General features: G+C 45.6%; 1 protein-coding gene across 3 annotated transcripts in view; it reads left to right on the forward strand.

Moving 5' to 3' along the window:
• Positions 1-1,591: 1,591 nt before the first annotated feature.
• Hgd (homogentisate 1,2-dioxygenase) overlaps positions 1,592-11,659 on the forward strand; it is a 47,586-nt gene continuing 37,518 nt past the window's right edge. Inside the window, exons 1-4 of one of the 3 annotated variants that reach the window (XM_087899995.1) lie at positions 1,592-1,795; positions 7,203-7,436; positions 9,077-9,148; positions 10,091-10,179. In XM_087899995.1, coding sequence (XP_087756121.1) covers positions 7,332-7,436; positions 9,077-9,148; positions 10,091-10,179 — 266 coding nt within the window. In that variant the 5' untranslated portion in view covers positions 1,592-1,795; positions 7,203-7,331. The remainder of the gene's footprint in view (positions 1,796-7,202; positions 7,437-9,076; positions 9,149-10,090; positions 10,180-11,659) is intronic. The other 2 variants (XM_087899999.1, XM_087900000.1) reach the window with 2 other exon arrangements.

Genomic DNA, 11,659 nt, shown 5'->3' on the forward strand with positions numbered 1-11,659 from the left:
TTCACTGTGCTGTCCCCGCTGGCCTTGAACTCAAAATCCTCTTGCTGCAGCCTCCCAAGTGCTGGGTATCACCATGCCCAGCGAAAGACTCTTTTGATGGAAGAACAGTAAAGTCATGTTCAAGGGGCACACAGAAACATGGGGAAGAGCTAGGCAATGCTTGTGATGTAAAGTTTTCTTTTCTCATCCCTTCCTTTACTCCTCCCTCCCTTCCATCCTTCTTTCTTCCTCCTTTCTTTCTTCCATCCTTTTTTCTTCCTTCTTCCTCCCTTCCTTCTTCCTCCCTCCTTTCTTCCTTTCATCTTTTCTTCCTTCTTCCTCCCTCCCTCCCTCCCTCCTTTCTTTCCTCCATTCTGAGATAGATGTCCTATATTAAGTTACATGCTGGTGCGCAGAGGACTGACGAGGTAAGAGAAGACCATTTAAACTCACATCTCAAGGTTAATCAGCAAAGAAAAACATTTCCATATACGTCTTTGAGCTGAAGATCACTCCTCAGGGCCACACTGCATTCTGATTTTGGAACCAACCAACAAAGCAGTAGCAAGACTTCTTTGTGCACGGACCTAGGCTGCTGTGGTCTTGTGTGTCCTGCCCTCCTTATCTAGAGCCAATGCAGGTTTGATGTAAATGCTTTTTATTTCTTTTCTCCCAAATTTTATTATAAAAATTCCCAACCCTTAGGTTCTAGGTGCTATCTAGCAGTCATTCATGTATTCGGAGCTCTGGTCCTTTACCTATTAGTGTCTTCATAGCTCAATAAACACTTTACTGTTAGAAACCTCTAGTTACAAAAGTTGGATTTAGAGTTCTTTCTTCTTTTTACCAACATTTCAAAATTAGAATTTAGCTTCTGGAAAATCACCTAGCCTGATCAACTTGGCTACTTTTCTTTCCTGTGCTGTTGCATCTGAGTTTGTAATAAAACCTACTTTGCAAAACTGTTTTTGTGAAATTAAACGAGGCAGTGTCTGTGGGGAAAACCTGGCACAGACAAGCCTAGGTGTACGTCCCTTCCTGAACACCACCAGCCACGAAGTTGCTACCTTCCAATGGCTGCAGCGAGTGGCTAAGATGAAGGACAAGCAAGGCCAGGAGAAGGCAGCCGGAGAGCAGTCTGCTCTCGGGACTAAGGCATTAGGAAGCAAATGACTAAAGAGGGTATAAGCATACCTAATGTATTCTAGGAAATCAAGATGAATGTCAGTAAACATCCCAGCTTGTTCTAAGTTCAACACTCTCTCAACAGTCCTAGCTCTGGGATCTGAACTCTTCTGTAGGAGTCTGAGTCAGGGAGCCTCCAATCCTGGTCCTCTTCTTCTCACACCTCTTGCCCTTGGGTCAAAGCACATAGTGTTCCTTCCACGGTCACTGAATCCTGGCCCTGTTCCTTCCTGGCTTGAGTCTGGACCGAGAAAGACTTCTGTCACATCTGGCACGTGCTAACTCCCACAGTTCCCTTTTCAGCTTTAAATCCTCTGCCTTTGGGGAGAAATCTTCCTTACAGTGGAACAAGTCAATATTTACTTCCAGTGAATGGAACCAGTTCTCTGCAATGTTCTCAGAGATGACCTGGGTTAATAATAAAAAAATAGTTGTGCAAGAATTGTAGATGTTAGCACGTTGGACTTTCTGCCTAGTATGTCAGTTAGGCAACTCTGCCTTAAGTGACATGCTGACCAAGGAGATATAATGAACTGGTGAAAACAAGAATACTCTGAGAGGTTATAAAGAGAAACAGACGCCTTGGTACCTCACAAGCTCCCTGGCCTTGGTTAAAATGGCAGAGTTAAAGGTAAGAAACCCTCTGTCTGTATTTGGATTAAGATTGGAGACTGTATCTGGGGGTGTCACTTAAACAGGAAAGCCTACACTTAGCATGTTTCAAGCACCAACACTAGAAAAAGAAGGGAGAAGAGATGGAGAGAAAGTAAGAGAGGAGAGAAGAGTGGAGAGATCTCTAACAAGTTTATTGTGCCTTCTTCAGCAAGAATTTGTGGGGTTTTCTGGTGTCAGAGTTGAAAAACACTTGTGGGTGGGGGCTATAGAGATTGCTTACTAGTTACTAGCACTTGATGCTCTTCCAAAGGACCTGAGTTCAATTCCCAGAACTTGTCCATCTGCTCATAACTCTAGCACCTTCTTCTAGCCTTTGTGGCCCCTATAGTCTCATGTGCATACACACACACACACATACACACACACACACACACACACACACACACACACGAAAGGGAGCCTGACCTAAGGTCCTGTGCTCTGGAGGGACAAGGAAAAGGTGACCAAAGAAGCAATTGTATCCTTGCCTTTGTTAATCTCTAATACTGTCTTGCGGGTCAGTGGGCATGTTGAGAGCTCCCCTTCTAAATGAGCATGTGCATTTCTCTATGTGTCTCCTTCCCGGCTACTCTCAGCCATCCTTGTGACTGCAACTCCCTGGACCGTTTTAGGCCAGCCAGTTTAATGTGCTTAACCTGCTTAATCATTTGGTACCTCCGACTCAGCCTTGAACATTACTTTCTTATTTAGTGTGCCATTGAGAACGAGTGCCATGTGTTACAGGTGCTGGAGGTTTTAACTATGCTCACTGTAAACCTGGGGTATAGGTGCTTTTTTTCCTATTTTAAGCCAATTAGGAAAGCAAGGCTCATAGAGACTAAGAGACTCACCCAAAGTTCCTGCTGGTAAGTGATGGAGGCCACAGTAGAACTTGGGTTTGTTGGAGTTCAAATTTCAGGCCCCCAAAAAAGAAGATTGGTGGCACCTGCCAGGCTGGAGCCTTTGGGGCAGGAAGAAGAGAATGTTCCCAGGGTCTAAAACTCTGCCTAGTTGTCAGGCGGTAGTGGTGTACTACTTCAATCCGAGCATTCGGGATGCAGAAGCAGGAGGATCTCTGTGAGTTCAAGGCCAGCCTGGTCTACAGAGTGAGTTCTAGGACAGCCAAGGCTACACAGAGAAACCCTGTCTCAAAAACCAAAAAACAAGCAAGCAAACAAACAAACAAACAAAACCTCTGCCCATTGCTAAGCTCACTGCATACAGCCGGAGCTCGAATATCCTGGCACATTGGTGCAAGCTGGGTAGAAGAGACCCATTAGGCCTCTTCCTGGGATTCAGGAATAGAACACCTCCAGAAAGCTTTTCAATCAAAGCTGGGATGGTAAATCAAGCAGTTCCCTAATGAATAGGCACCTTGAAGGTGCTCCTCACCGCAGCAAAGAGGTTTCCTTCTCTATCTTTGGGTCAGACCTAGAGTCAGCTCTCATTCGGTGTCTGTTCATGATATTGCAGTTAATGCACCCTGGGAATGGAGAAACTTCTGGAGGGAAGCTGTTCCTAGGTGGAGTGACGACATAGGACTGGGCCAGAGGTCATGCCACGTCTGAAGGCACAAAATATGCAGGAAGATCTGTGCACCCCAGGAACTTAGTGTTTCAGCTAAACTGGAGCTACTGCATGAATGAGGGTGCCCAGGAGAGGACCTGAACTGAAGGGAAGTGGGCATAGGTAATGGGAACCTAATGGTGCCCATTTGCCAGTGGTGCAACTGAAGATGGAGAGGAAGGAGAATTCATAAGAGTTTTGCTTTGTTTTCTGATGGAAATCCTATGAGGAAGCTCATCACGGGAGGAAGCATCCTTACCATTTATAAATAAAACATATCTAAAATCCTGTCCTGCTGCAATGTTTAAGCAACTTAGTATGCAAAACGCCACGGCATGTAAATGGCACGCTGGCCTTTGTTCTCAGTTTCAAAGGCTTGCTCAGCCTGCTGTCTCTCCAGAGGTCAGGAATCTTAACACAGAGAGCCAGTTTAAGGCACACCCATCCCCATCAATAAACAGTATAAAACCTAGCTTGAAATGCCCCTCATGCTTCCTCCATCATTTCAATGGCTATGTCAACACAAAACCTCGGATGAGATCACATTTACATAAAAGCACAACGAGAGGAAGAAAATTCAAAAGCTAAAATAACGGCATGAGGTTTAAGGTGGGCTCACTGCATTCTGGACTCTGTCACTTCGTTTCTACCTCTCCTCACATGCTGGCATTGGGCCCCACCAGCAGACACCTGACTCGCTAGCTTGGAGCCTGAGATGATTCTTATGGTTAATGACAAAGGGGGACCCACCGGCCTACAGTTTCCTACTGGGCTGCACTAAATGACCATCGATGTACTAGCTTGAGACAACACCCTACATTCTCCTGCACTTCTGGAGAGTGAATGTCTGAAATCAGTCCCAGTGGGCCAACAGCAAAGTGTCAGCGTGGTTGAGTTCGCCTGGAGACTCTGAGGAGGATTTCTCAGGCTGCAGTTCCTAGAGAGTACACATTCCTTGGTTCCCAGATACACCTCTGTTTCCTCTTTTTCAACCAAATTACTTTTCACCTTTGTCCTAATAGAACACCTGGGATTTCGCTTAGAGTGCCTCAAACCACGGAAACCACGGGGGACGCTCCCCTTCCCCAAGGCTGTTTACTCAACCGAGTCCAGCAGAAGGACATCTGCTTGCTTTTTCAAGTTCTTTCCAAGCTACCTTAGCAGCTGAAATAACGACCTCGGGCCATGGGTGAGGCAGCCAGAGGTTAAGGAGACCTTCCTTAGACTCCTCCCCAGACAAAGGAGGGAGACCAGAGGAGACAGCCAGTAAGAATGTGACAGAGACCAGCGTGAAAAATCGACTGCCTCTCTTCAGGTTTTTATTGAGATGGGCATGAAAACTGCAATTTGCTCCCAAGACTTGAGAGCTGGGAAACCTCTGCTCTCCTTCCAAAGCCAGTCCAGGAAGACAGAATTAGCCGTGTTAGAATATGTTTGTTTTTTAACTTTGCAGTAAAGGCTGGTCTATGCAGCACCAAATGCAGGAATGGCATTTAACAAAGAAGGGATGGCTAACTTCACCTCTGACCATGAGTTTACCTTTTAGTGTTTGTTTGCTTGGAAACAGGAAGAAGTGACTTGTTCTGGCTGTCACTAATTTATCCCTTAGCTTTAGGGCCAGTTAAAGCTCCACACTGGTTCCTTTACCTAACATTTGTGAGCCCCAAATTGCTTCTCCGGTTCTTTGGTCTGTTTTGTTTGTTTGTTTGCTTCTTTTTCTTTTTGGTCTTTTGTTTCTTTCAGATAGAGTCTTGGGTAGCTCAGGATGGCTTTGAACTCACTATGCAGAAAGGAATAACCTTGAACTCCCAATCTTCTTCACCCACCTCTTGAAAGGGATCACAGGCTGCGTCACCACCTGAGGCTTCTGGTTCATCATTAACTAAGCCATAACCAGCACATTGAGGGCTGTTTGCTAAAGGGTCGGGTCTTCAAAGTCCTAAGTTGTCTATTTTAAAACCTGCCTCTTAGTTTTAAGCATTAAGAAATAAGACTCCAGGGTCCTTCCAGACCATTATTCAGGCTGCAGCAGCAACAGAACATTTCCCTAACAACCTAGATTCTATGATTCTATTAAGGTTAGCCAGGAGAACTGGCTCCTTTCATAGGAAAGAAAAAAAAAAAAACCACCGAAATTGTCTTCCCAGACTTGTCCCTCTTTCTCTAGCACCCATTAAAAGGAAATGAGGTGCACCATCTACTCCCCACATCAGGTGTTACCTAGAATCTGACTCAAAAGGACCCCTTCAAATGACTCTGAGTAAATCATATCCTGGGGACCAGATGAGAATTGAAAAGCTGGGTGCCAGTGAGCTGCCAAAAAAGTGACTGTGCCGAAGTCACATGGCCCCAGAAATGTATTCTTTCATTTAACAAGTCTGCATATAATTCTCTTGGAAAGAAAGAAAATTGTATTTTTATATAGCATCAAATTATTCCGAAATCTGAGCTGAAGGAAACATAAACACACTCGCTTAATGTCAGGATTTATTTCACTCTTTGCAGAAGGTGCATCTTTACATAATCCCGGAGGCAGCTGGAGCGCTTGGGTTTTCACAGCTGATAGCAGCAGCGTTCAGAGTCCGTCCTTGGACTCAAAGCCTTGAGACAGCAGCTGCAGAACGCAGCTCCCTCCATTGGGAAGTCTTTGGTGGAAAAAAAAAAAATCTAACAAACACCTCCGTAATTTAACTCCTGGAAGGTTAGGAGGACCAACCAGCTAACGGTGACTCAGCAGCTTCCGCTGGCTTCTTAAGCCAGTGCACTTCCTTGAGGTGGGAAAAAAGAACTAAAAAAATTGCCACCTCCCTCCCTCCTTCCTGCCTCCTTAGCTCTTTCCCTCAGAGCTCTGGGTGGCTCCCTCCCAAACCAACAGCTGTTCTCTCTTTTTTTTCCCCTTTTCCTTAGAGCAGGGCCTTAATCAAATGCTTCAGAATCGCTAACTCCCATTTCTCCTTGTTCCAAATACACTTAGAACCTGTGATCTGAGGCCCGCGGTTACAAAGACCAAGAAAGGTTAATCAGTAAATCCACCCTGCCTGCCAGAAAGCTCAGCTGGACCGGGTAGCTCTCAAACCTCCCCCTCCTCCCTGCAGATAGGAACAATCGCACAGCCCGACAGAGAGAAGCCTCTGTCTTCCTCAGTGGCTTCTGTCACAGGCTGATCTACAATTCTGTTTCACAGAATGGAAGATAATTGGAGGTCATTACTGATCCTCAGAGGCTCAAATTCAGTCCTGTTGGTGGTATGCGCGCATGAGGTTCATTTTGAGAAAAGAAAATTGTTACTCCGTGGAGGTCCAGGATAGTGGATGGTCTCCGCCATTACCCCAAAGCTATAATTCCAGACTGTATGCATCTTGGAACAAATTCCATTAGAAAAGACCATGGCTGGGGGAGGGAGGATTCTGATAAATTTTCAAAGAGATTTTTAAAAACTGTGAGGGTTGAGAGGTATAGCTCAGTGGCAGAGCACATTTGCATAAGGCCTCAAGTTCAAACCCCAGCCACAGCGCACGTGCACGCGTGCACACACACACACAAACCCTGTGTCTGAAGACAAATGAATAATTTCACTTCCATTGCTTTCTAGGTCATAACATTTCACATTTCATATTCCTTCTAAATATAGACACTGCTGGCCTGATCATTGCGCTCACATCCAGGCGTGTTACATCTAGCTCATTCTTCCCAACGCTGCCAAGAACTTTGAAGGGCCTACCCTCCGCCCACACCCACCCTTCTCCTATCTCTTAAAGAATCATGCTCAGATGGCGGTATTTCTCTCACCCAGTAAGGCTGCACTCTCCTTATCCTAGGCTAAAATCAACCCGTGTTTGCGTTAGAGCAAAGGGAGTTCAAATTCCACTCACCGTGGCAACCATGCACCCTGAGGACCGGCCCTGAGTGAGGTCCTCCACTCCACAGGTGCTCACTGAATAGCTCCCATGGGCCGAGACACGAGGTCCACCGAGGTGAATAAAACCGGCACAGTACCAACCTTCAGGAAACACGGAGCCGGAGAGAAGTCAGGCGCGCTAAACATGGCAAGAGTAAGTCCTGGCTCCCAGGGGATGAGCAGTGACTGGGCCAAGGTGCTACAAAGTCTGCTGCCCTTCCTCAGATCGCCCAAAGGATCATACGCATGATTTCATGCAATCATTTTGTAAATAAATTTCTGGAGAGGGGAAGTAAGCTGTTTCAGGGGGCTAATGGAATTCCAAGGTAGCTAAAGGTTGGAGCAGCTGAAGCCCGCCTGAATGAAAACACCATGGCTCTCACAGTTTGTAGACCAGCCTGTGACTCTGGCAGCTGTGCACTCATTTTTCAAGAAGCAGGACTGACTTCATTCAAGCCAGTTCCTGGGTCCTAGTTCAGCTGTCTGTGGACAGCTGCGATATTCTTCGAGGATCAGTATTTATTGGCTTTACCAAGTGTCATCAATAAAGCAGTCTTTCCCATCAGGGGCGTATAAATTTCAGAGGACCCCTGGAAGTTACCTTGTGGAGGAACCTAATTTCCCCTCTGTATTGTGAACCTCAGAGATGGCTATCATGGTAGCTTGTTGCATTGTTCTGAAAAGATTCGGGGCTGGAGCATCTTCTGAGTCATTCCATCTTTAATTCTTCCTTTCTTGTATCTGCACAAATGCCAATACACACACACACACAGACACACAGAGGCGATATTGACTCCTATGGACGGAGTGTTCTTTTTTTTTTTTTTTATTCTTCCTTTTTTGGTTTTTCAAGGCAGAGTTTCTCTGTGTAACAGTCCTAACTTATCCTGGAACTAGCTCTTGTAGACCAGGTCTCAAACTCACCAAGATCTGCCTGCTTCTGCTTCCCTAGTGCTTGGATAAAAGGCGTGTGCCACTACTGTATGTCTGGAAGGAGTTTTCTAACAAACATCGTCTTGTCTCTTTAAATCCACATACTTCTTCCCAGTTTGGGATTTTGGTTTCTCGCTTCTTTGTTTGTTTTAGGGTGTGCAGGGGGAAAGGACTTGTGATAGAGAGCCATCCTGCTGGTTTGGCGCTGAGATGATGCCTGAGCCATCTCTCTCCCAGGAATTTCCAGACAGAACAAAAATTAAAGAGCTTGTTCTTGAAATGGGATCATTAAAAGCAAGCTTATAAAACCAGTCAAGAATGGTTAAGGACAGAAAAATCTACACAATTCCTCTCTGATTAACTGCAAATATTTAAAATACACAAACACATATTGTATATCCTAAACAGTTCACCAGTCAAGACACAGCAGCTACATAGCAGCTATTGCCTATAGAGCATCACACAAATACATGCCCTTGTAGCTATTCTTGCCTTTGTAGGACAGCAATGTCATAAAATGCTCTTCACATCCTGTTAGTGGCTGGGAATATAGCTCAGCAGGAAGATCACTTGCAGCTCAAGTCTGATCAAGTATGCATCCTCAGAATGAACCAGTTTATTATAAAAGGCAGAGTTAGCGGTCCTGGAGCAAACTGGTGAACCAGCCTAGCAGTGAGCCTCCCGTTCAGAGAGAGCCTTATCTCAGTAAATAAGAAGAGCAGTTCAGGAAGAGAGACACTCAACTGTGGTCTTCCACATGCACACATATATTTACCTACATACATGTAACAACATGCACACACACGTGCACACACAAATACATCCCAGTAACAATGAAATTTGTGTCTTTGTCACATGTAGTACATTTCTGGATTTGGGAACGAGTGTGCTTCAGAGGACCCTCGCTGCCCGGGTTCTCTGCCAGAAGGACAGGTAAGAATGGGACAAATGTCTGGAGGGTTCAGAACTGTAGGTCTGGAAGACAAGCGTGTAAACCCAATAGCTCCACCCAACAGGCCTCTTCTAATTTAGCAGGCAAACTGTCCAGTTTCCAAGATCATTAGCACAATGGTGTTATAGCATAATAGCAACAAAAATATCAAAACTGGGTTTAAATTGATTAGCTACAGCAAAGGACCCAGTCCAAATAAGTGAGATTAACCACAAGAACTTCCAGGATATGCCCCCAAAGTCCAAGGTTGGAGGAATTTCCTGGAAAGAGCCCTTCTGAGGAACATCGGATCCGACTAGGATAAGAAAATAAGTTACTTGACAAACGCATGCACGAAGATGTCCTCACCCATGCTGGTTACAGTAGCAAAACCCCTGCAGATGAGTTTATTTTCAAACCTTTTTGGTGGCTATTTCATGGTATGGAAAGTGCTTTCAGACTGGGCATAGTGTCACACCAGGTTAATCCCAGCACTCCGGAGACGGAGGCAGGGGGATCCTGAGTTTGAAAGCAGGTTGGGCTGCACACCAAGACCTGTCTCGAAACAAAACAAAAGAAATTCTTGTGACGTAGTGCATCCTTTTCAAAGGAAAAATTTCAGACTATGATAGACTTATATGTCTCGTAGAATCCTTATTTGGAGGCAAGAACAGAAAGAAATATATGAACACTAATATTAGGTTGTTTTGGTTGGTGAGGTAACGGGTCACGGCATATGTCGCGAATTTTCCACAATAAGCCTGTATCACTCTCACTGAGGGACATCACGAAGATATTGCAAGTATGGGGGGCGGGGGCAGCAATGTGCAGTGGTCCAGAGCCTACACATTCAGGCCAGGATCTCTCCCCACTGAACGGGTTGGTGGGAAAGTAGGAGGCTTCGGGTAGTGGAATGATGCTATGTGCTATCTCCTTTGTTTTAGAATAATCCTCAAGTCTGCCCCTACAATCTCTATGCGGAGCAGCTCTCGGGATCAGCCTTCACTTGCCCACGGAGCACCAATAAGAGAAGGTACATGCTGGGGTCAATCATGCAGGCCCTACATCCCAGCCACAGTCTCCCCAAAGGCCCTCCTTGTGCACTGCATTCTGGGTCACATCAGGGACATCCAGGCTTGTTCCCAGTGAGTAATTAGCAGAAGAAAGCTAGGGAGCAGATGTACAGAGGCAAAAAAAAAAAAAAAAAAAAAAAGAAAGCACACAAATTCAGTCCCATTACAAAGTCTCACTAGGATGCCACAGGAAAGGTTTCTCACGCTCTGACTTTCCTCTTAGTCTCAGCCTACAGTCAGACAAGATTCAGACATCTTTCTCGGCTGACTAGAAGCATTATGTTCTTTGTGTGAAAACCGATAATCCAAGCTGAAGTGCTTGAAAGGTCATGTATTATGGCCCCACGGGGTTTGAATTAATAGGGTTTTCCTCTTCAGAATTTGCCTTTCCTGGAAGCTGGCATGTTCATTAGTGCAGGGTAGTGTGTTCTGTGCTCACTCTAATCCCACAAGCCACCTCAGTGAACCCTCTCGCTAATCAACCTCTAAGGAGCAGGCTGAATGCTGATGCTGGAGACCCAGGAGGCAGTCAAGGTTTAGGATTTGAATTCATGGCATCTTAATTGTAGGGATTTCAGGTCACGGGTGTGGAAAGAGTGATGTTGCTGACTTTGGAGATTTGAGGAGAGCTAGAGCGGGCTTACACTGTCTAGATAGCAGGAGGAAGTGGGTTTCTATTGACTGAGTCCTCCTGAGAAGCAGATGGGCCAGCAAGCAGAACAGCACCAAGAACCACATGTGTGGTAAATATCACCTCTCTTCATGATGAATCATGTCCACTCCCAGGCAGCCAGGCAGCCAGGCAGCCAGACAGCGCCCCCTGTGGTTCAGCCCTCGCTCCTACATCTACTGTAGGATGGTGTTGAACAATTCTCTACCCTTCAGATCCTCCACATTTGTAAATGGGATCCTAAGAGACAATATAGGCAAAGGGATAGACTCTCTTCTATTTGTCAAAAATCAAGGATTGAGCTGGGTGTGGTGTAGTGAATGCCTGTGATCCCAGGACTTGGAAGGTTGATGTGGGAGGATCAAGAATTGGAGGCCAACCTGGACTACGTATCCTGACTCAAAAAACCAAACCAACCAAGCAAACAAAACACAAAGCAAAAGCAAACAAGCACTCAGAGATTGTTTCTATTGTTATTTGGCTATCTCTTCCTCTAGACAAGATAAAGTAATCCACAAACAATCCCTATCTGTTCTAATTCATGGCAGCCTGGCCTCCACGACTGTGTTCTTGACTTCACGGCCTATCTATACACTGGCCACCCGGTCTCCAGAATCTGCTGCCTGCCCCCATTATTCAGCAATATCTTCAGCCAGCAGGAGTTGAGCTCTGTTCCAGGAGAAAGGGAGCTCTTGGCATTTCATTAAGAAGCTGGCAACATTCCCTGCATCAGAATTAAATCTCAGTCCAGGGCAACCTAGTGTAGCCTG

This window comes from Myodes glareolus, chromosome 2 (genome assembly GCF_982192425.1).
Source record: "Myodes glareolus chromosome 2, mMyoGla1.1, whole genome shotgun sequence".
In the NCBI taxonomy this organism is placed as follows: domain Eukaryota; kingdom Metazoa; phylum Chordata; class Mammalia; order Rodentia; family Cricetidae; genus Myodes; species Myodes glareolus.